Source organism: Centruroides vittatus, unplaced genomic scaffold, assembly GCF_030686945.1.
Source record: "Centruroides vittatus isolate TY-2023 unplaced genomic scaffold, ASM3068694v2 contig_484, whole genome shotgun sequence".
In the NCBI taxonomy this organism is placed as follows: domain Eukaryota; kingdom Metazoa; phylum Arthropoda; class Arachnida; order Scorpiones; family Buthidae; genus Centruroides; species Centruroides vittatus.
Window position 1 is genome coordinate 3,417,412 of NW_027122274.1, and position 25,996 is coordinate 3,443,407.

At 28.3% G+C, this 25,996-nt stretch overlaps 1 protein-coding gene across 2 annotated transcripts in view; it reads left to right on the forward strand.

The window, feature by feature from the left end:
- Positions 1–25,587, forward strand: part of LOC136978041 (NPC intracellular cholesterol transporter 1-like) — a 67,272-nt gene extending 41,685 nt beyond the window's left edge. The window contains exons 5-6 of one of the 2 annotated variants that reach the window (XM_067273686.1): positions 1,756–1,988; positions 25,337–25,587. In XM_067273686.1, the coding sequence (XP_067129787.1) occupies positions 1,756–1,988; positions 25,337–25,572 (469 nt within the window). In that variant the 3' untranslated portion in view covers positions 25,573–25,587. The remainder of the gene's footprint in view (positions 1–1,755; positions 1,989–25,336) is intronic. The other variant, XM_067273687.1, reaches the window with a different exon arrangement.
- The last annotated feature ends 409 nt before the right edge of the window (positions 25,588–25,996 follow it).

Genomic DNA, 25,996 nt, shown 5'->3' on the forward strand with positions numbered 1-25,996 from the left:
TTTCGTCACCTGACAGAGCATGTTTTAGTGGAACTTGATAGTCCCCAGACTTTTCGTTCAATGTGGTATTCTGGCCAGATCTAGCAATGGCTCATTATGCTTGCAAAGTTATTGACTACATTCAAGGTGTTGGGCTTGAGTTTGTGGAAAATGAAAACAATGCCTTTCCATGTACTCCAGGCCCATCCTATTGAATGATTTTGGGCTCTGTGTAAGCAGTAATTTGGAGAAAGTGGAAAGAAGTGGGGCACGGAGTTCATGGCAATAGTTTGAGCAAAATTGAGATGTATAAGACATCGTGGTTATCTATGCAGACAATTACTTTGCAAAAAGTGAATCTGAACTGTCTGGACTATTCCACAAATAAAATTTATCTTTTTACCTTTATTTGTTCTGGTAAAACAGTGTCAATTAAAAGTAATTTTTATTTCTGAACACTCCTTAATAGAAGTCTGTAGTAATTTGAATTGTACTTCAGATTAAAGCCAAGCACCAGATTATCAGACGATATTAAGGTTAATTACTTTAAGTAATTATTAAAATTAGCCTTAATATAATCTGACATTCTTGTAGTTTGTTTGGCTTTAATTAAGATTGAGTTATGGATTGAATAAGAAATTAGTTTGCAGTTGTTTTAATATGCAAGCATTTTGGTCTTTTAGATACATTTGGATTTAGTTTTCTATATATGAATATTATCATGTTTCCTACAATTAATACAACTAAATTATATTATTTTAATTTGGTAATTCAAACATATCATATACACATGAAATATGAAATCAAAATTATCATTTAGTATTCAAAAATCATAATATAAAACATTAATTTGGTCATGTCATATTTCCAGATTATCAGGAATATCAGACTTGATATAGTTTTTAGCTGAATTCCTGATATAACAAGACTGGCAGATTCATTTTTAAATGACATGAGTGACACAATAACACTGTTTTTGTGGACATATTTTTTGAGTTTTGTTAAAAAGCATAACTTTCTGAAACAGTCGCTTTACCTAATAAATGCTAAAAATAATTAGCTGATTAGAGTAAATAAACATTAGGAGTGAAATATTAATATCAGTATTTTGCAAATATTAATATTAGTATTTTGCAGTATTTATAGTAGTCTCCTGTTACCTCCAATTTTATTGTGTTTAAGAAGAGTTTTGTCAAATTTTTACAATCAAACATACAGCTATTGTCTTATCATCAAATATAGTGGAATTGATCAAGTACTCTATCAAGTCTAGTGAAAAAAGACAGTTCTAGATTGATTGCAATTGCTGATGTGTTGTAAAATAAAGATTATTACAGTATTGATACTAGATTATAGATTTGCCTGTTATACACATTTTGAAATTTTATATGTAGTTTTCATGTAACATTAATGTGACTCATACATGTTTATATGCATTTCACTGTGGAGCCCTTGACCTGAACACCATGGTAAAATGCATAAAAATACAAATCTATCTAAGAAATGAGATCTTAGAAGAGATGAGTTTGCCCCCTTAGATAACAACTGATAGTTAAAATTGATTCTTGAGCCATTTTAAAGATTGCTATTTTAACATCAGAAAACAATTTTTCATATTTTTTGTCTTGTCTTAAACTTTTTAAAGCCATTTTAATAATTTCTAAAGTTTAGTTAAATTTCAATATTCAAGAATATTGGACAAAATGATAATTTGATTCAGTAAATTTTATAATGTAATTAACAATTACAATTAATATAGTACATTCTTTATTTTAGTTGTGATGAATCACCTGGATATGGATTAAGTAGCTGTACATGTTCTGATTGTGAAGCAGCCTGCAAGTTTATTTCAGCTTCTCCTCCACCTCTACCAGAACCAGAGCAACCATTTTTGATTTGTGGCTATGATGGAATGATTGTTATCACAATCATTATATTTATAAATCTGTCATTAATTATAATTGTTGGATTCTTTTTATATAAGCAGAAGTCTCGAAACATTATCAGATGTAAGTATTTTAAATTTATAAGTATTTTTAATTTCAATTTACAAGTCAAAAAGAAAAATATGTAAATGTTTGAGTATAAAAACACATACTGTATTAACTAATGCCTGGTGTGCAACCAAAAAAAAGGAGAGAGAAAGTTCACCACTAATGTTTTCGAACTCCCAAGTTGTTGTTCTGGTGTTAAATGGAATTTCTGATGGAACATAAAACATTTGGATTATGAAAATTTGAAGAATCGTTCAAATCTGACTTTCTCTTTTGTTTTTTTTTTCATCGCACACTGGTCATTGGTTCATAGAGTAGGTTTTTTACTTCATCCCAGTGTTGTTGTTGTTTGCTGTTTGAATATAATGAATATATAATTAAGTAGTTACTTTGTGTACACGATGAAGTTGATAGTATAAGTTTCGATAGAAATTCAATATTTCTGTTATAATATTAAAATATTTTAGTGTTCAGATTTATATGCTCATTTTATATTTTTATGCACTTTGTAGCCAACTGAGTTATGTCTTCAGTTATCTCATTTATTGTAATTCAAAATATTTTTATTTGAGAAAAGTTGTCTTATAAATTCATAATTTCTCAAGTTAACAGAAACAAAGGTTAATATAACATAATAGAAGTAACTTTATCATTTGAACTTTAACATCCAATATTTAAATATATTTATACTGTTTTTGGTGAAGTTAACCATCTTTTTCAGTTTTTATTGTAAACTATGCATAAAAAATAAAAGTTTTTATTGTTTATTAGAAGAATAATTTAAAATATTTTTCTGATAGAACATTGTAATTATTATGTACAAAAAAGAGAGAATTTCAATGAAAAACTTTTATTTTATTATAGAATTTATTGAATACTTATTTAAATATATTAGATTATATTAAAATTTGCTTATTTTATATTTCCTCAAGCTTAATTTATAGTATTGTTATGTAAAATGAAAAAAAAATGAACTAGATGAATTACTCCTTCTCACTGTATAAAGATTGGTTTTGAATAATTTCACAAACTAAGTAGATAATTAAATAACAAATTAGTAACATTTTCTGAGACTTGATAGACATTATCATTTGAAATAGTGTTGGTAATCAGATTGAGACTATATTAAAATAATTTACTTTTAGACAAACTAAACACTATTTTAGCATTTCTCAATTAAATCAGTAACAAAAAATCTAAATTTACTAAACTATTAATTTAGTAAATTTAGATTTTTTTTAGAGATAGTAATTTGAATAATTTTGAGTTTTTAGAAATATTGATAGAAATAGAATTGAAACCTTTTGACTTAAAAACAAAAAAAAAAAAAAAAAAAAAAAGAAATATTAAACCCACGCTTCCTTTGGCAATGCCAACTTCAAAACATTGTTTTGAAATACTTTTCACAGGTCTCTAAAGCTAAGACAAGAATTGTATACTAGAAAAATAAATTGCATTTTGAAGTTCACATTTTATTAAATTGGTGTCCACCTAGACCAGTGATGATAAATCTTGACCTATGCAATGATTTCAAGGTACTTGCATTGAATGTTTAGGAAGTACAGGAAATCCTTGTTAATTTGAACTCGGCTAGTTCAAAATTTTTTGTTTGTAATTGTACGTTTGTCTCAGCTCAGAGATTTACATGTTAAAGAATTCAGTTAGCTTAAAATAGAGCCATTTGAAAATTTGAAGTGAAAATTCTGTCCAAACTGATATGTTAACTCATTCATTTAGATCAAAGCACAAACAACTCTAATCTGTCTTTGCTTCTACAGTAACATCTTTTTGAGTGTCACCTTACATATGGACTATCCTTTTTTCCCCCTTATCTCATAAAATATGGCTGTTTTTGGAATTGTTAGATTGGCAGTAGCATTTTGGCAGTTGAAATTTGTATGGCTCTGGGTGACTTAATACTTTTGAGTCAATTTAAAAATAATTTGGGCTACATTTTGAAGAATTCAACTTTACTTTTTAGAAAACCTATCTGGCAACCTGTGAGGTTCTCACCTAATGTGCTGTTTACCTGTAATTTATATTTATTATATTATTATTATTAATTGAAGATGTAGGGGCAATAAGGTGTTAAGCTCTTACTTTTGAGATACAAGCATTTGAAAGTTAAAAAAGTATAATTCCAAATATTGGGAGTTAAATGATGAAACTGCTTTCATTGTGAAGTTTTGGATTTTGTGTTTCATTTGTAATTCTGGAAAATTTTTACAATGTAAAAGACTGAATTATATACACATTTTGATAAATGAAATGTCTGTTGGTTAGCACCTTATTGCACTAAGTTAAGGATTGGATTTCGAAAGGTTTATGAATGAATGTTGCAAACAAATATGTTCTGTATAAGTATACATAGTAACATTCAATTAAATATTATGACAATGATTGATTACAGTTAATTTGCAAATATTAACAGTATGAATGATTAGAGAGAACAATGAAATGACAGTATAGCACCTCATTTTTGCAAAGCATTAATCACTATCATATTTAGGTTGATAATGATGATCTATAGTAACTTCTTGAGTAATTAGATTTCTGTAAAAATCCTGATGTGCTGGTGAAATCCATTCCAGAAGTGACATTGTTTGCGAATTTTCGACTGTGTATAGGAACTTGTGATGAATATTTAGGTTGTAAATCACAAATTTAAATATGTGAATGAGGGTGATCCTGTTTCTTGGGAGTGCACTGTGTGAGTAACAGCAATTCATGGTGTTAAGTGTAGCCAATTTGTAGATGCTTGGAACCATTGAGTCAATTAGAAACATGGAGGAACATGAAAATGGAGAGGTTTTTAATGTGACACTTTTATTGGTATTGCATTACTTAGTGCACTGAAGTTTTTAAGTTGAACTACTATATCATTCAATTTCTTGTGATCTTAAATGCTAATACAAACATTTGACTTGTCTTTATTAGTGTATACAGAAGAGCAGTATCTCTGAGAATATAGCTCTGTATGTTCAAAATCACTGTCACACAGTTGTATGCTCTGAACAAGAAAGTGGTGTTAGATCTACTTACATTTACCTGATTACACCAGCACAAAGTTGAGGAAAATCGGGGTCCAGTTTTTATTTTGCCCTTTGCAGTTAATACAGATAACATCAAGTTTCAAAGACTGTACATTGTTTTGCAGTTAGTATTTCAGCAGGCAACTTGAAATTTCAAAAGAACTACATTTAATAATACTTTCATTCCACGAAAACAACTGCCCAATGTCTGTTCAATTATGTATTCCATAGTTGTAATTCTAGTTTTTTTCTTGTGTGTTCTGTGTAAAGCAAGCCCTACAGTTAATTTTGGAGTTGGCAGTGCTTGATGAAGTCACCAGTGATAACATGATGATACTTTTCAGGATGTGATTGAGCTTGCTAATTTATTTTTTGAGAACCTATTGTTCATTTGATTGTTTTCTCCTTCCATTTTGATGTATATTAGCTCACACACCATCAATGCCATAAGATATCGGCCTAGATAAAAGCTATATTATTATTTTAATTATGAAATAATTTGGTACAAGAGTGAGGTGTTAGGTGCTATCTCTTATTAACATTAATAATTATAATTTAATTAAATAATTTAAAATAATTTAGATAATATTATAGCCTTTTTCTAGCCCAGTGATTCCGAAACTTTTTTGATCTACCATGCCTTTGTTCCATAAAGTTATACCCAACACCCCTAACCTATTTTATCATGTGTGAGAAAGGATTGGAAATATTCTTAAGAAAACTTTTCTATGAATCTCACACTTTGTGCCCTTACTGTACATTGTTCTCAACATCTGGAAACCATTAAATGCAATGTTTCTTCTTATCTGTTTAACAGAGGAAAGGGAACGGCCGTCAGTGACCCCAAACTTTGCCTTTGGTCACCGTTCAGTACCCTGCCTCCAGCACCCCCCTAGATTTACTTACAAGGGAACTGTCGGAGTGTCATCTAATAGATTTTAATAAAATTTAGTCAATAATTACGTTAAAAGTATACAAACTCTATGACAAATTTCTAGAATTCACTAAAAGTGTTAATCAGAGTTATTAGCAATCAAATGTCGTACTATTTTATAGTGGTTTAACACAAATATGCAAATTTTTAGAAGTGAAAGGGTCGCGGAGGAAGACAGCGATATTACATTTAGAATAAATGCTGGAATTTTCGGAAATGGGAGAAGAATTAATAAAATTTAGTTTAATTACGTTAAAAGTATACAAACTCTATATCAAATTTGTAATGTTTACTAAAAGTGTTAACACGAATATGCAAATTTTTAGTAGTGAAACGGTCGCGGAGGAAGACGGCGCTATTACATTTATGAATGAATTGTAGTTTTCGAAAATGGGAGAATTAAATGTAAATATGCAAAACATTATAGCAGAATTTAAACGTTTATGTGATAATGTTTGGCCTACAGAAAATATTTGTAGGCCTAATATTTCAGACGTTGATAAACAGGTAGCCAAACTGCTTTTTAATACATTTAGCGATATTTTAAGTAGTTATGTAAGTAGAGATGACGAAGAGTTTTGTCAGATGGAAAATAATAATTTGATTATAGATAGGCCTATTTCAGATAATAAAATAACACGTCTGCTTCTAGAGAAAGAAATTGATAACGCAGACACTGACTGCGAATCAGGATATTCAGATGATGAAAAATTCGATAAGAATATAATCTCAACAAAACGAAAAGAAGAAATTCTTAACTTGCATAAGAAACACCCAAAATGGAAATTACACACATTACAGCGGAAAGGAGCTAAAGAATTAAAACGTTTTAGTGATTTATATAAATGGGAAAAACAATTTAAATCTCGAAAGCATAGAATTGAAACGTTAAAAATCATTAAAGAACATACTAAACAAATGTTTGACGAAGCTCGAGGCAGCTATAAAATTGTTAAAGGAAATCAATTAAAAATATGGGCATTACAGAAATTTCTTCAACTGAATAGTTCAATTAAATTTACAGCTAGTGATTCTTGGGTTGCAAAATTTAAAAAAGAATATAGATTAGTATCTTGAAAGTTTACAAAACTTGTAAATAAAACAGAAATAGTGAACGAAAAGGATATTTTAGTAAAAGCTGCGCAATTTCAAACAACAGTAAAAAATTTATTGCCATCTTATTCGCGTAACTTCATATTCAATACGGATCAGTGTGGTTTTTCATACGAAATGATTTCACCAAGAACACTTTCATATAAAGGAGAAAAAAACACTATTGGATTTGCACATTCTCCAAGTAATAAAGTTACGCATTCCTACACTGTTCAATATTCAGTTAATGCTAACGGACAAGTTGTAGGTAATGTATTTATTTGCTTACAAGAGGCTCATGGAACCTTTGGACGTAGAGTTCAAGCATCGCTGTTCAATGCCCCAAACGTAACTGTTACAGCTAGCTCATCTGGCAAATTATCTACAGCAATTATTACAAACTATGTAAAAGACGTATTATCTCCAAATATAACAGAAAACTCTTTATTAATAATTGACTCGTGGAGTGGACAAACAAATATTAATATTTTTAATACAGTATTTCAAACATCTACAAATCAAAATTCATGCGAAATATTAATTATTCCACCAAAGTGTACGTCTATATGCCAACCTTTAGATGTCGGATTTCATAGACAATTAAAACTTTTAGCTAAAGAAATTTTAAATGCTATACAATTATTCTGTAATGATTCTTCAATGAAATTGTTTTGGACAACTAGAAATGGCATTATAAAATTACATTCGATTCTTCTTCATCAATTATCTGCGCCAATATTTAATAATTTGATTAAACATGCATGGTTCGCTTCTGGACTCATAAATGAAAGGTGTCAATTCTTAAATGTAAAACAAGTTTGTTTTTCTTTTTTAAACACTGACAGTTTAAATTGTGTCGAGAGTAATTGCGAAAATCTTCGATTTGTTAAATGTGCACGATGCCAACAGATTCTTTGTTTATTTTGCTTTGTTGAAAAATATCATGTAACTAGTTGCCCATCTAATAATTTGTGAATATAATAACTTTTAAATATATCTATTAAAATGTATTTATTTATTACGTTTCGATTGTTTTCTTTATATTTATTCTATCAATACTTTTATATTAAATTTCATTGTTAAACTAGTATATATATCTAATCTTTTATAATATTTATTTGTGTTTCCTTATTGAATTATTGAGTTTCCTATTTGAGTCATTCCTTCTTCCACTCTGTAAATGTAATACAGTGATACCTCTGTTTTCGTAGTGTTTAATACTAAAAAAATTAAGAAATTAATATAAAATGAGTATAAAAAACTAATACAATGGTCTCCGAAACAGAATCGCCATCTAACTGTTTCTGATTGATCGAAATTAATAACTGTTCGGCCTCTTCAATTCTTTGTGGTCTGTTTCATTAGCACATTTACGCCTTTCGCTACATTAGCCTCCTTTTTCGCCACAACGAAACTTATCGTGGATGCCGACTTCCCGTACAGTACATGCGACCGATTTCAGCAATCTTAATGCCAGTCACGTATTTTTTAATGATTTCCTTCAACTCGATCGTGTTCCTGGCCTTCTTCGAAGGGCTACTGGCTCTGGAAACTTCCCACGATGGAACTAAAAAGAATGGAAGCAATGGAATTGTTTGGCTAGACGCGCGGAGTAATGCTCATACAGCAAAAAAACACCGCCACGATGACTTGTGAGCAGAAAAACGCGTGGGTCGCTCTTTGTTTTCGCAAAATTAGCAACGAGATCATGTGGCACTCCGACGAAATCCAAGGCAAATTTTTTGCACAAAATGACGAAAACCAAAGTCAACAAAAATCGAGATATTACTGTATCTTCCTCCGCGACCCTTTCACTACTAAAAATTTTCATATTTGTGTTAAACCACTATAAAATAGTACGACATTTGATTGCTAATAACTCTGATTAACACTTTTAGTGAATTCTAGAAATTTGTCATAGAGTTTGTATACTTTTAACGTAATTATTGACTAAATTTTATTAAAATCTATTAGATGACACTCCGACAGTTCCCTTGTTAGTGCCCACGGGGTGGTAGTGCCCACTTTGAGAACCACTAGATCTAGCCTGATATCTTATGGCATTGGTGGTGTGTAGGTTAGAATGTATTGGGTATTAATGTTATTGTTTATTTATGTATATTAGCTCCTTATTGCTCAAAACAGATGATGGTTAACATTTATTAGAAACAGGATATAGATTTACTGCTGAGCCATGTAAGCTCATATCACAATCACTTTTGACAGATAATACACACTGTTATTCTGCATAACTTTATGAATCTCTGTTTTCTCAAAAGTGAGGGTGAGCACCTTGACCCCTTAAATTATTAATTAATGAAAATAGCATTGTGTATATGTAGCCATATTCCATTTGCTTAATAAATTACATTAGTTACATGGCATTTGGCATATTGTACAGAAATATGTAAAGAAAAATATAAATTACATCAAAGTTCCTTTTCTGTGTCACTTATTTTCTTGCATTACCTATGACCACCAAGTTTGTTTAAAATAATAGGATATTACAATACATTAAACAATTTCTATAAAGTTTTCTTCATGTTTTGTGTTACTTTTCTGATGAATATTTGTTTTTATCTACATTTTTCTATTTATTATAATCTGCAAAGTGACTCCTCAAATTGTACATAGTCTTGTCTCATTTACAACTTTGAATATGCATACAATTACTCATTTCTTCATTTTAATTCATTATCTCTTTTTAATTCAAGAGATAAATATTTGTTCAGACTTTTTTAAATTGTGATTTCAATATTATTTTTCCCATTTGTAATACTGTGTATCTTTCTAACTAGAACTATATTAAAGATTAGGATTAATTATTTTGATTAGGAAATATTTCTCATCACATAAAAGTTAATTAATTTTTGTATAAAAGTAAAAGTTTTAAGATTAAGTTGTATAATACTTATTTTCTAAATGAGGATGTTGATTTTTTTTCAAATTAAGGACATGTGTATTTTTTAAAGAATAATGCTAAATGTTGTTTCCTTACTAAACATATTAACTGAAACTTAAATGTTTCTATAAAACTTGTTAAATATTTCAGCTCTTTCAATAGATTATGTAAGTTATTAATAAGAAAAAATCATTTATTTTTAAAATATAGGATTAAGTATTTCTTAAATAAAGTTCTGTTAAAAAGAACTGTTTTTGAAGTTAACAATAAAATAGGGGGTGTGTGCAGGATGTGCCATAAATCTGGAATCATAAGAGTTATGTTAATATTTGTTTATTTTTTTACAGATAAAGCATGACACTGAGAAAGAAAGAATGAATAAAAATTATTTTGAAGGTGGAAATTCATAGTCAGTGTAACTGACTATGATGTTTAATTTGATGGAAAGTCTGGTTGCAGCCAGCTAAACTCTTCAGCAACTTCACCATCAAAATAACTTGAATTCATTTATTCTTTCTCACTGCCATGCTTTATCAGTAAAAGAGATACAAAGATCAACATAATTTCCATAATTCCAGACTTAAGAGGCAAATATATGTAGCATACAGGTTGTATTTATTTGTAATACAGTCCTGGAAAAAAGTTTGAGACCACCTGGGTTTTTCAAACTTCCTGATCTCCTGAAAAAGTGTTGTTGTTTGGGTATTAAAATAACCATAAACCAAATATAAAGTAAAAATTTATTTTAATGTTTAAGAAATTTAAATACAACAAATTATTGCTTGCAATTTGCCTGGAAAAAAATTTGAGACCAGGATAAAAAGGCTCAATAAAAACAAAACATAGTGGGAAAACAATGTTCAATATTTAGTTTATCATTAACCTGATTAACATCAATTGATTGGTCAGAGATGTAGTAAGAATTGTTAGCCCTTTCAGGACCAATTTCATCCCAAGCAGTCACAATTGCCTATTCACAATTGCCTATTTAAGATTACAAACATTATTAAATTGTTTTTCATTGGCATAAACCACTTTTACCAAATCACCCCAAAGGTTTTCTATTGGGTTTAAATCCAGGCTACACAGTGTCCATGGCAAAACATTGATATTATTGCCAGACAGGCATGTCATTGTTGAGGCAGAATTATGAATAGGAGCATTATCCTGTTGGAAAATAAAATGTTTGTCCATTGCTTCATCTTTTAATGATAGAAGAATATTTCTCAACACAACTTGATAATCAACTGTCTTTGAACAAGGTGAAATGAAAGCAATAGCTGATTTTAACTGAGTGAAAGCTGTTCATACCAGCATGGATCCTCCATCTTGTACACGACATGATAAAAGATGAGGTTTGTGCCAATAGTCTCATACCATCAGGGTTATCCAGGTTAAATTTCTTCTCAGCTCTAAAGGCTGTGTGATTTCATAAATCTAATGGCCAACATAATGCATTACAAAGTCCAGCTGCCTTTCCATATGGGAAAAGTTGTCAGTTTTGGCTGTGCCTGATTTTTAATATATGCATGATTTTCAGACTTTTTCAGAACATATATCATTGTTGTTTGTAGTTTCAGTGAAAGTGTAATTTGACTAGATGACACATCTGAGGATGTAGCTGTTCTTAATATTGATCTGTCATTTCTGGCAGAAAGTTTTTTGGTCTACCACAACATTTAGCTTCGTCTTGATTTTGATGGTCCTGTAAGTAATTGTGAACTACCATCTTTGATTTTCCTAGCAGGTCTGCAATGACACATTCAGAATTCCCAGAGTACCTAAATACATATATCATGTTTTTCTTCATCTGTTAATGTTTTACCAAATCCTATTTTCACTGAAGATTGAAAACACACAATATGGATGTATGCAAATTAGGTTACAATGTCTATTGTATTTTAGAATGTTGTGAAATATGAAGTTTTGAACCTGGTCTCAAACTTTTTTCCAGGCAAAATGCAAGGAATAATTTATTGTATTTGAGTTTCTTAATTATGAAAATAAATTTTCACTTCGTATTTGGTTATTTTAAAACTTTAACTGGACATCTGTAAATGTTGTTTATTTTAATGGGAAATTTGAAAACCTAGGTGGTCTCAAACTTTTTTCAGGACTGTATATGCTAAAAAAAGGTAAGTTTTTCTAATTCAATTGGTAAAAATTATACATAGAATTTATAATTCATATAATATATATATGTCATTTAAAAGTAAAATTTGGTTAATAATTATTTCATTTTTTTCCTCTCCAGAATTTTATAATTTTATTTTTTTAATTGTACTTCATTTTAAATGTCATAAATGCATTCATATGTATTTTAAACTGATAGTTTTTTTTCTTTAATTGAATCACTTTTTTCAACATCTAAGTTTTTGTTACAGCTTGGAGTAATTATTTTTTTGGTAAATAGATAAGTTAAATACAGGTACTCCTCACTTTACGACCTATTTGCTTAATGACCACTAGCACTTACAACCAATCGAGTTTCAACCTGCAATTCGAGGAATCCCCTTTCTCATCTCGAGTGTCGGTCAGTGGCGAATGGTGACATGCTCACTAAGCGTACTATAATATGCTTGTGCGTACTATAATAGTCTTTTTATGAATAAATTTGAAGTTTGTTGCATAATTTGTATAATTTTACAATGATTTTATATTCTCGGTGCAAGCTCCTCGCTTATCAACCAATTTGCTTAACGACGTAGTCGTCGGAACGGAACTTGGTCGTAAAGTGAGGAGTACCTGTATTTAGTTACTAAAGTATAGTCTTTTCACTAAAATTCTAGAATATTTTGGTGATTAAAATTGTGATCTGATTAGTCCTACTACTAAAGGATTTTGGCAAATAACAGAACATTATTTTTTTTATAATTGTAATTTTTTTTTTGTATTTGATTATTTTTCATATTAATGAAAAAATAAGTAAATATTTTAAGTGATTATTTAAAAGTTATAAATTAATAGAATAACTAGTAATTTTGAGATATATAAGTCATGAAACTAAAATACTAAACTAAAATAACTATTGCAACTAATTGTTTTTATTATTATTGCATAATTTTAAGACAGTAATTTTAAAAAGAAAATAATAATTATGAAAATGAAATATTTGTTTGAAAAATTTTTAATAATCATTTCAGTGCTTTAATTATATTGTATTTTAAGAATTAGAGATGATATGACAGTGGGAAACAATGATTAGCTGTAGGAAGTTTTCTGTGCATAAGAAAATAGAATTTGTTTTTTTTTCATATGAGAGTTATTAGTCTTCTCTTTGTGGCTAGATTCAATAGATTCAAAATATCTAGAATTAATCTTGAGTAAAAGTGAATTTTTTTTGTTTTAATTAACATACCATTAAGAAAAACCTTTATGCAAGCTCTCTAATATTGGAATTATAAAATCTTGTCTTGTTTTTATTTTGAATACAATAAATGTTTTATCAGAATTCAATCGTGCACTTCTGTTAAATTGAATTTCTGCTGTACTATTATTTGAAATAGCATAAATTTGTTAATACTTTTTATTGATTATTAGATCAGTAATAGGACACTTAGTAATATTTTTCAATACTATGATAAATTAAAATTAAGCTAGTCATTGCACTATATCTAAACCAAGAGAGTTCAATCTTTTGCCATTTTCAGTTTACAAGTTAGATCTATTTGAAATATTGCTTAAATTAAATTAAAATTCCTTATTTTGAAAATGTAGAATTGCTATAAGTACTTGTAAAAATTTTATTTGAATTTCAATTTTAAGTCATTTCTTACATGTTTTTTGAATTAACATAAGTTTTTAATTATACTTAATTTTTTGGTATATGTTGTTCACTAGGATGGACTGTACTCTGACAATTCTTTCTTGTAATGGTAGGGGAAACTGTTTTATTGCTGAAAGCATTTAAGAGATTTTTCCTTAAGAATATTCTTTCATTCTAGTTTCATTTGTTTCTAATTTAGGCTATGCATCTTATGTATTGTAAAACTTTCTTTTGGTGTTAGTTTTTTAATTAAAGTCAAATGATTTCTGAATTATCAGGTTATAACAAGACTATGTAATTAAATGCTAAATAATTTGTTTAGAGGTAGGCAGTTATGCTTCCATCTCATACTGTTGGGTTGTTCGGAAAGTAATTTCGTTTTTTCCATAGAAAAGTAAACGCAATATTCTTATAATAAATTAAATATTTTATTGAATTATATATTGACTATTTTGGTCAAATATCTTTTGTCATTGTTTCTGGTAGTAGCATGATTTCACATTCATAAAAATTTTGATTGTTGTTTATGAAAAACTGATCCAAGTGATTTTTGACGTTGTCATTTTAAGTAAATGTCTTACAGTTAAAAAAAATTTGTATAGACCAGAACAAGTAATAATCTGAGTGTGCCTGATCGGACGAATATGGTTGGTGTAATAACACATCCCATCTAAGCTATAACAGTTTCTGACGAGTTACCAAACTTGTGTGAAATTTGGCATTATCATGGTAAAACACTACACTTTGTTTGTTGATCAATTCTGGCCTTTTCTGTTTGATGATATTACTCAATTTGTTTACTCGATGGCAGTACACTTTTCGAATCAATTGTTAAATTGTCTGGTAAGAGCTCAAAAAAAATTTTTCTTAAAATCCCACCATAGAGAGCATCTCTCGTTAATAACATGTGGAACCCATATATCGAGCTTTGAAATGAAACCAATTTGTTTTAAGTAATAATAAGCGGTTCAGTTTAACAGATTTAATCTCTAAGTGATTTCACGTGTTGTTATATGGCAGATTGCTTCAATCAGTACCTTTATTTTGTTTTCATTGGCTTGAAATGGCCATCCAGAATGTGGTGTATCTTCGATATTAAAATTGCCAGAACGCAATTTTGTAAACCAGTTTTGGCACTGTCTTTCTCTCAACACATCTTCTCCAAACATGCACCACAATTTTTTTTTCTTGTTTGAACAGCATTTTGATTTTTTAGTTATAAAAAAGCAAAATATGCCGAAAATGATGCTATCGATTTTCCATATTTGATGGGTCACTGAAAAAAAACAATTGTACAGAATCAAACGAAATTTATTACAAATAATCATTAAAATGTCAGCTGTTGAAGTATATAATGAAAATATGGTTTAAAATAAAATTGGCTGGTAAAAATACATCTAATTCCTCTAGTAATAAAAAAGCGAAATTACTTTCCAAACAACCCAATAAATTTAATAACTACAATAAATTAATTAGAATTAGATATATATATTTTCATTACCCTGTGAATCTGTCTCTGAAATGTTCCAATCATACCTGGTCCATTATGTGATGTAATATACTCACATCATGAAAGCTGACACATTATTAATAATAAAACTAATTTATTTTTGATTTTATAATATATATAGAATATCTCTGCACACAAAGCTAGAACTAATTTAAAATCGTAGGCACAAAAAACCTTTCACACACTGTTTCTAGCAAACAAATTAATGAGCACAAACGTTTTCGGCCGTTTTAAAAGGCCTTCTTCAGGTGCACTGAGGACGGTTGGAAAGTCGGATAGCCAATGTTTACGTGATGTCATTGTTTATGAGGGGTTTCCTCTTACAAATGACGTCTTAGCAGAGAAGGTTTAAACGAAATTGACCTTGGAAAATATTTTAAGATTAGCCAAGATGCATGAACTATTGTCGAAGATATGCGAATCGTGAGAGGCGGAAAAAAGGAAATAGAAAGAAAAAGGAAAAAGAAACCTGATAAATTTAGAAACTGCACGAGAGAACGAAACGGACAAGGAGAGGGTGGACCGACTTATTTAATTAAGGGGGTTATCGAGGAGTGACCGCCAGGCAGGGGAAAGCGAATCTGCATCCCTGCTGTTAATGCAGTTTCCTTTGAGGGATTCAGTAAAGATTTCTATAGCTTCGATTGTTCTAAGTTTGCTAGAGTCAAGAATAGGAATGGTAATCCTAGCATCTTCCCATTCGGCTGTTATACTGGGTTCGCTTGCGTACTGGGCTAGGGTGGAATTAAATTTTTTGTTGCGTGCGTCGTACCTATGCTCAGCTATCCTTTTGGTAAGCGATCTGTTGGTTGAGCCTATGTAGGTTAACGTTTGTGCTCATTAATTTGTTTGCTAGAAACAGAGTGTGAAAGGTTTTTTGTGCCTACGATATAGAATATCAAAAAATAAGTTGTTTTCGAGATAATTTTTTCCAAAAGTCTTTAAATACAGGCATCTCAACATCTTCCCACTTAAAAAGATGTCTTACCAAGAAAATATTAGATTTTAGTTGCTAAGCTTCATAGAACATGTGTGTCTTGATGCATTTTTGGCCAATATTTATTTAAGAAATTTATTAAAATAATCTTGACCATACAAATAATACTGGATCAGTTCAGATCTCCTTAATATTTCAACTAGAGACAGATGGTTAACAACAATAAACATGACTATATGATATTAAAGAACACATACAATATACAATTAAATGTTGACCTTGTCTTTGAGGATCTATCAATTGATATCAATTGTATATTGTATGTGTTTTTTAATATCGTATAGTCATGTTTATTGTTGTTAACCATCTGTCTCTAGTTGAAATATTAAGAGATATCTGAACTGACCCAGAATTATTTGTATGGTCAAGATTGTTTTAATAGAATTAATTCCTGGAATCTTACATATTTAAGAAATTTATAAAGCAAATTTTTAAAAAGCAATGTATGAGAAAAATTTTAAGTTTTCATTTTAAATAGAATTTTTTTTCAAAATGTTTACATATGATTGAGTATCAAGAGGTGGAATTTGCATCTCAAATATAACTGATGCGGAAGAGACATCATAACACACGTCAACATCATCCACAGTAGAAAGCCTAAACATGCTTTGTGATGTCACTAATAGTCAGTTAATTCCTTGATTACAGAATTTTCAGATTTTTTTTTCAATTCTTTATTGTAAATTTTCATTTTCATTTTTTTTTTAATGAATATTTCTATAGTTATGTATTATTTGCCATGATATAACTTCAATATGCATGTGCAAACATTACATTTAACTTGCTAGTGCATATAAAACAACTATATACCAAATAGTTAATATATTGATAGTTGTTTAATATAACACTTTCTGGTTAACAAAAGTTTTATATCCTAATGTTATAGTTTGTAACTTACATATAAGCATGTTTGTTTTTATTGTTTGTTATATTTTTAAAATCGGTCTGAGTTTTTGGATTTACATTATATAATACATTTTAAGTTCTCCCATTTTAAAATATTGAAAAATAGGCTACTAGCTAGTTTCTTCCTGCAGAGCATCTGCTTTTTGGGAACAGATTGATATTAAGTGAGGGATATATGTATTAAGTTTTCAAAGAAAACTCAGGTTTTATTTTTATTAAAATCTTTTGAGAATCTTGGAGTTTCAAAATAAATGTGCATCTTGTTCATAAAAAAAATTATTTTTCCATTAAAATATGAAGTACAATGAAAATTTTAGATAAGAAATTGGGAAAGTAAAATAAAATCAGATTAAATTTGATTGTAAAATAATGCATATTATTTTACAATATTTATTTAAAATGAAATTTCAAATTACATTAAAAAAAACATTATATATGCATATATTTGTAAATTTGATTTAAGAACTTATAATTTTAAAATTTAACAAACAATTTCTTTATAGTTAATACCTGTTGATGATAGAACTTTGAATATGAATGTCAAACATTAAGTTTAAACAATAAAAATTTATTTTATATTATATTCATTCCAATAAAAATGAAAATAAAGTGTAATTAGTTCTCCAGATATTTTTAACATTTGACAAATTTTTTAATAAGAGAAAAATATACAGTATTTATATTAATGTTTTGCTATTTAAAATTAAAATTAAATTTTTGAAGACTGTAGTAAATAATTTGATTAAATTTATATTTTATAACTATATATAGATGTCAGGAACAAGTGAAGTCTGTAGTTTATTTTTCAAGTGTAATTACTTTCAGTAGGAGCAACCAAATCAGCATGGCTAATTGAATAAAAACAAAAATAAATAAATATGAAAAACACAAAACTTTTTACTTGTTTTTCCATCTGAAAAAAATCTTTTATATCAATAGTATAATAAATTATTCTAATTGAAATTATTTTAGTTCTACTTAATTTTTATAATGAATTGCAAATAATGCAAACTGATGTCAAGATGTCAAATAAATTAATAATGTTAAATTGTATAAGATTTTATTATAAATTTTAAAAATTTATCATAAAAATATTTGTTTTTTTTTTAAGGTGTTAAAATTTATTATAATACTGTTTATTTAGAATAATTATTTATAATTCATTGCAAATAGTGCAAACTGATGTCAGGAATAAAAAAATAACCAAGTTAATTTTTCATCTGCTAATTTATTATAAATTTGATTTTATTAAGTTAACTATTTTATAAGATTAGTTCTTTGCTTTTACTAGTTTTTATCATTATATTCCAGTGGTTTTCAAACATTTTTGGCTCACATCATTTTGTAAAACATGAAAAATTTTTCTGGTGCACTTTATGAACAAAATTTTAAAAATACATATTAAAATATTTAAGTTAAGAACAGTTGTGTACTATAATAAGTGTTATTCTATTAGCCTAACCTAGCTATTAGTTTATATTTATGCAAATTAGTTTCTTTTTATTTTTAAAATATACTTTTGTAACATTTGTAAATTTAGTCATCTTTTGCAGCACATTGTTTGAAAATCACTGGTATATTTTATGTACAGTAGCCCCCTCATTACATTGTGCTTGTTGGAAGACAAAGAAAAAGTGCAGTGTATCCAGCTGTGTGATATAACCTAGTACTAAAAATTCTGGGCTTATATTAAACAGATTATACTTGCTATGGAATTTCTATCTTATATTATTTCATCAAGTTTTTCTGCTGTAAAATAAGATTAGATTTGCAATACTGAATTTTATTTGTGGCTATACTGTATTAAATGATGTTTACATAAACATTGATATCATGAATGCCTATTATTATTGTTTCTTTAATAATGACATTTTAAATGTACATTTTAAATAATGACAAATATAGTACTATCAATATAAAAACAAAATATCAGTTTGAATTTTATTATACAGTACTATATTTCACAATAAATCACTTATTAAAAATTCACATAATTTATATTTTTAAAATAATTATAAATACACTAATTGAAAATTTAAAAAATAAACATCGAACGTATAACAGAACATCAAAAGTTATAAAATTATAAACAGTAAAAATTTTCTTAAAAGCAAATAAAGTAACTACTGTATAAAAATTTTAGAATTTTCCATTCAGGGAAAAAAATCTTTTCATTACGCATTTCTGTGAAATGTGTAATGAAAAGATTACAAAATTTCACAGAAACTCGTAAATGAGGATACAGTACTTAAAACCAATAAATAAACAAGTTTTAATATCAAGAGGAAACTTAAATGATAACTGATCTGTCTACCTGTTTTGCTTGTTTATATCTTGATGAATTTATTGTTTATCATATGTATTGATAGTTTCAACGACAATGATAGGAACAAAATATATTTTGTTGCAAGAAGAAATTCAATAGCAATTGGTAATTTAAAATTTGAGGACCAAAAACAATGTGTGATATATATGAATTTGTGATATAATGAGGGGCCACTGTATTTTATATGATAAAATTGTTCTCTTAATTATTTGTAGTTAGGCCTTACTGTTTTTAATAAACCATGTCTTGGCTGATTTGAATGAATATTAATTAAATGGAAAGATTAAACAGTTAATATGAGCAGAGGTTATATGAAATAAATATGAATCATAATTTTCAAGAGAAATAACATTTAATCATGATTATATCTTACTACTGCAAAATTAAACATTTGAATGTGTATTATGATGTACGTATGCAATCATAATAAAATTTAAGTGTGAAGTTAAGTTTAGATTGTTTCTTTTCTTTCTTTAGGAATTATATTTAAAAATCCTTGAGGGGAAATGAGAGATACTCAAGCTCATTTTAGGAGCATATGAACAAAACATCAAGTGTTCAGATATAATGCACTGTCTTTTACATTATTAACTTCTTAAATGCTCTAAAAATGAATTTCGTAAGGTAATACAAACAATGTTTGAGTCATCCTTACATCCTTTATTCCAATCAGGAACCACTAAACAGCAGGTGACTTTGAAGCAAAAACTTCTAAAACAACAGACGAACACTATCAGACGATTACACGCAATTTAAAAATGATCCCGATGCCGACCACTTATTGTAGGCTACGGCGTTCTTAAATGCTATTGATCTATTAGCTGAACATCTAGAACTGTCAAAGACAGCTTGTATTTAGTTTTATTCATTCTTAAAAATAATTAGTTGAATTTGAAGAATGGTAGTTGTGTAAAGATAATTTTAATAAATACAATAAAATTGCCTTAACATAAACATCAATAAAATAAATTCTCATGTGTGAATTTTGCCATTACCCTGACAAAATGTTAATTTTCATGTAGTAAAGAGAGAAATTTTACTAGAATCTCTTAAATCAAACTGTAAATTACTCTGCCAAGAAATAACCTTATTTTCAATAATGGTTGCTTTTTACACTTTTTGATGTGAACTGTAATAAATGTTTCATTTTGAGTAGAATAGATTTTCTTCTTTTAGTAAGCAAAGACTGGTTTGATCTCTGATTGTGGAGTGATTCAAACATGGTTTTAGTGAACCATTCTATTGTACTCAAAAAATAGGGGTTAAAGTTTAAAGATGCCCACCCCTTTAAATGGATACAGTTTCATGCAAACACATGCTAGTTTAGGTATTGGGGGTGCATACAGTGATGTCAGGTTTGCCTCCATTTTTACTCTTTTGGCATCAAAAATATTTTATACTTTTCATAAAGATCTTTAATGGAAAAAAATTGCAGTTTTCTTTTAGCTTTGTTTTGTTTAACCACTCTGATATAGTGCTCCACACTTAAATGGTGAATACCATCTCCTCCTCATTTTGTTTGATTTGCAAATCATTTAGAACATTACTTTGTTTTTGTAAATAAATTTAATTTTATCTAGCTTTATTTAGTATATTAATTCAAAATACAGTAGAGCGTCAATTATCCAAAAGCTGATCATTAGAAACGTTTGTTAACTGAAAGAGTTCCAGTCAGACTGTGTTGTGCTGAATTGAATGTTTTTGATACTAGATTAACTTCTAAAGTATAATGTTTTTTTTTTTTTGTTTTTATATTTTTCAATATATTTATTTTGTTTGTACAAAATAAAGAAATAATTTTTAATGCTACAATAGCCACGATGATTATAATAAAAAATTTTGTTAGGCTTAACATCGACAAAAATTCAATGTGAAGCGATATGCAATGGAGAAAAATTTCAACATGGGATATATTAATATACTATATTAATAATGTATTTTTTCGTACATAATTGGTTATCCAAAAAATCGATTTTTCAAACAACCCCAGCCCCAATTGATTTGGATAATTGACGCTCTACTGTACTATAATTTAAGAGATTTCAATCACCTATTAAGCTTTACCTTTCTAAATCATACAACCTTGATCCTGAAATTCATTAATATGAAGTTTCAATAAAGTGAACTGTTTCCCTAGTAATTTGTATTAATGTGAGTTGACTGTAATTCATAATTATTTTCAACAACTAAAGTTCCTTTATTTAGAAAACAAGTAAAATGGCAAAGCTATTCTTGGAATGAGACTGTCTCAAGAGTGTGAGCAATGCATGCACAAATCTTCCACTTGCACCTGTTTGTAGCAACAGTCTCACCATTTTGTATTTTATTTAACCCAATGCTCAGTCCCCTGACTACTTAAAAGTATGTTTTTTTTTATGTGCGCATGATTTGGGCACTAAATACTCTGTGCCAAATTGCAACTCCTGACATGTACTCCTTCATACCTCTAAGGTGTCCAGCTGTTGACAGCAGTGTGATTTTAAAGACAAGACTGTCTCATCAATAATAGTCAAATTATAGTGTGAAGGTTAAAATGTGAAAAAGTTAAGGCAAATTCTTTTTGTGAAAGTATAATTTTGTTGCCATCAATAATTTAATTTAAAAATTTAATTTCAGGAGAATTTTTTTGATTATATCTTCCAATTGAAAATCATTTTGTAATATTATAAATTGAAATTAAAATTTTTTGGTTGTTTTAGATGTAGTTTATCATAAAGAAGTTCTAGACCGTATATAATGCCAGAATGCTAAGAAGTTACTAATGGACAAAATGGAACAGTTGCTTGTTAAGTGGTTGCAGCAAGTTTTCATTTTATTATACAGTACTTGAAATTAAAGTTATGTGAAATTTTTTTGATATTTTTGCTGTTCAGATGCAATTATGCAGTTCCTCTATTTACTGTTTTTTTGCATCTAATGTTTTTTTCCAGTTTGTTGGAAAACATTAGATTGGAGTTTTACTGAAATCTGTCATGTTTTATGATGATCATTTATGCTTGGAGGTGATTTCACTTTTGTCTACAAGTGGAATTTATTCTAAGCTGGATAAAGTGTGAAAATTGTTCTTCATACCCAAAAACCTCTTATTTTTCTTTGACAGGTTCCCAGTTTATGGTAAGATAGAAAATTACAGTTTCAAATTAATTTTTTTCATCTAGGAAGGTTTTCATATTACAGCTTTTACTATATTTTCAGAGATTGTAATTCAGTCAAATTATATATTGGTCATATTAGTTGTGCTTCCTGTAACCAGACTTGAATATCAGACTTCTAATGACATGGATTGCTGATGATGATATTTATCTCCTCTTTCATAATGTGTATTTATGGTCTTTCAGTTTTGCCTTCTGGAACATGATGTTGCACAGATGTATTCCTACATTGATGTTATCTTTAATGGGACATACATATCCTGGAATGCATAATTTGTCCAACCTATTTGCTATTCCATTCAGTTTTGGTAATATATAGCCATTCTACATTTTTAAGTGTTATGGTTGAATTTACTTGAAGATTGTTGAGTTAGGTCAAAAACATTAGTAATTATGCAGATTTTGCTGGAAAGTTGTTGATTTATGCAATATCAGTAGTACACTGGAATTTTATTGCTATAGTTATATATATATTTATATGATAAAAACATGAACAAATATTGTAAATTATTATTAAGTCAAGTATTTGTTTTAAAAATAGATCTAAACAGTAAAATAGGAAAATGATTATTTCTAAAACAATGCAATTTTGATACTACGAATAAATTCTTATAAAATTTTGGAATGAAAACTTTGAAAATTAACATTTTACAATAAAAAAAATTTTTTTAAATAACATTTTTAAGTATTTTGAAATCAATAAATTTTAAATTGAATAATTTTATGAATTATTATTTTTATGCTGGGTATGCTGTATTGGTATTAAGGTTTCAAATATATCACTAATACTGATTAGAATATAATGTTCTAATATTAATTGGTAAGAATCTTTGCTAATATTGGTTTTCTGGTAAAACATTTTAATTAGGTGTTTCTTCTGTACTTTTTTTGCTGATGTAAACTTTAACATAAGCTTATCAAAAAATGATAACTGAAGACAATTTATGAAAAAATTCTGCACTCTATTACATAAGTATCTTATAGCTTTTATTATGTTGAAGTATTAAACAGTATTCAGTATTATTGATGATGATACAGTTGAGTCCGCACAAGTCGATACCCCAAGGGGAAGTGAAAGTGTGTAGAGTTATTCAATATGACGACTAAAGCAAAGTTGAAAAAAACCACAATACTATACTACAATTAGGAAAATACAGTAGTGCAATGTACCTCTCTGACCATCCATCACTGGCACTAAAGTTGGTTTCTACTCCAAGTACCCCAGAAATTTCCATCGCCTTTAGTTTCAATATTGGTCTCAAAACAGGAAGATTCGATGAATGAATTTGCTTTAGCCAACGTACCAGAGCATCTTAGACATCTTTGTTCGGCAACTTTCTCTAGCATTTTTGAGACAGCTGCAATGAAAATCCAAAAAAATGTTTCTTAATTTCCTTTTTTTTCTTCAGGGGGTCCACCAATGTTGTTTTTGGAAGGTTTTCTTTTTTGTTTTGCAAATTCGGCTTGCGAAGTTTTCTTACATTCAGATTCAGAAAGAAGTTCGTATTTTTCCTTCAGCTTAAGCGTTAGTAGCTTTCGGACACTCATTTCTCACAGAAATGTGAAATATGTGCTACAAATAATGTTTGACGTGAGAAAATGCAAAATCGGATTCTGCTGTGACGTTGATATAGATTGTAAATTTTCTTTTTGTTTGTCTGTTGTTATTTTATATATAAAAATACATAAAATGTTAAGGCATTTTTATTAATATATATAAATAAGTCGACTCTCCTCCTGAAAAAAATGAGTTCACACCACTTAGTGCAGTGTGAACTCATTGTTTTTCAGGAAGGGAGTCAACTTATTGGATGTCTAAACGCATGTGGGACAGCAAAAGTGTCGATTTATCCAGTGGTGATGAGTTAAATGGTGATGAGTAAACGAGAGTTTTTTAACATCAATGTTTATGTAAGTTGGTTGGGACCACAGAAAACTGACTACTTAATCGATGGTGTTGAGTTATGCGGACTCAACCGTATTTTCTAAAATTTTATTAAAAACTGTTTCATGACCTTTCTGAATGGAGTACTGTACATTTTATAAATGAATTTATACAACCTATGTGTAGGTTAAATGACAAGACAGATGATCTGTTGAAATTGCTAAATTGATCTCCAGGATAAAAACTTGCATAAAATTTAAATGCAATTTATTCTTTTGTTATACAAATATGTAATTAGTTTTTATATAAGTAATTATAAGTGCTCTATTCATTAAATCTAACATTGTAAATATAATAATTATAATAGCTATGTAAAAATGCTTGTAAAAGCAAGTTAAGAACATTTGAATTTAAAGATTTTACAATAATAATTTCAACAGATCTGTTTTTTTTACACATACTTTGTAGAATGATATCCACATTTTATAATTTATTTCAAAAGTTCATCTGAACATGTTGAAATGGATAATGTGGAAATGAATGTTTCTATAGCTTTGTTTTTAATAAAAAAGTTTTTTATTGGAAAATAATATCATTTGTAATACTGAGTATTTTGTATAATCAATTGATAAAAACAAAAAGAATTAAATATACATTATTATATACCGAATGAAATATTTTGAATGTAGACAAAGTTAAATTAGAAAATTAAGCATTTTCAGATTAAATAATGAAAATATCATCAATGTAATCAATTTAATTTTATGATAAATGTTAAAATAACTTTTAGCTAATTGAAAATTAAGTTTCGAGATGATCTCAGACTTATGTGATAGAGGAATATTAAATCATTACCTTTAGCAGGTGAAAATAAAGAAATAATAGGAAGAAAAGGGTCTTCTCATCGACCTCTCATCCAATTCAAACAACGTTCCTTGACATCCACAGGTGTGGATCTTGGATCCCTTGAAGAGGTTGAACCACTACGGAGTAAGCGGTCAAGTACGTGCACCCCTGTTGCCCTTGAAATATCCCAACTTTTGCACTCTTGTTTTGCATGGCTTACATTTTTCTTTATTTCTTCACTTAATAATTAATTTAATATGTTCATTTGCCCAGTCTTATTGTTATATTGGATATATTAATATCCATCTTTTTATGTTTTTAATTTTGAGTAAAATGTTTTTCAATTAATTTTTAAAATTTAGTTTTTAGGATAATGTTTTAGTAAATTTGGTGTATCTTAAATGCTTCACTTAAAGTAAGAATACTTTTATATACAAAATATAGATTGCATAATTAGTGAATCATCTATTTAAGTACATATTTCAGGTTTCTACCATGATTTACATTTTTACTTAAATGGATAGCATGTGTAAGCTAAACATGTTTTAAGAGTATGAATTTTGGATTTTATTTATGATCAATATATACATGACTTTTATTACTATTTGATATGATTTCAAAGTTTTATAAAATACTGTGTTTTAAAATATTTAGATTACAACACACATTCTTTTT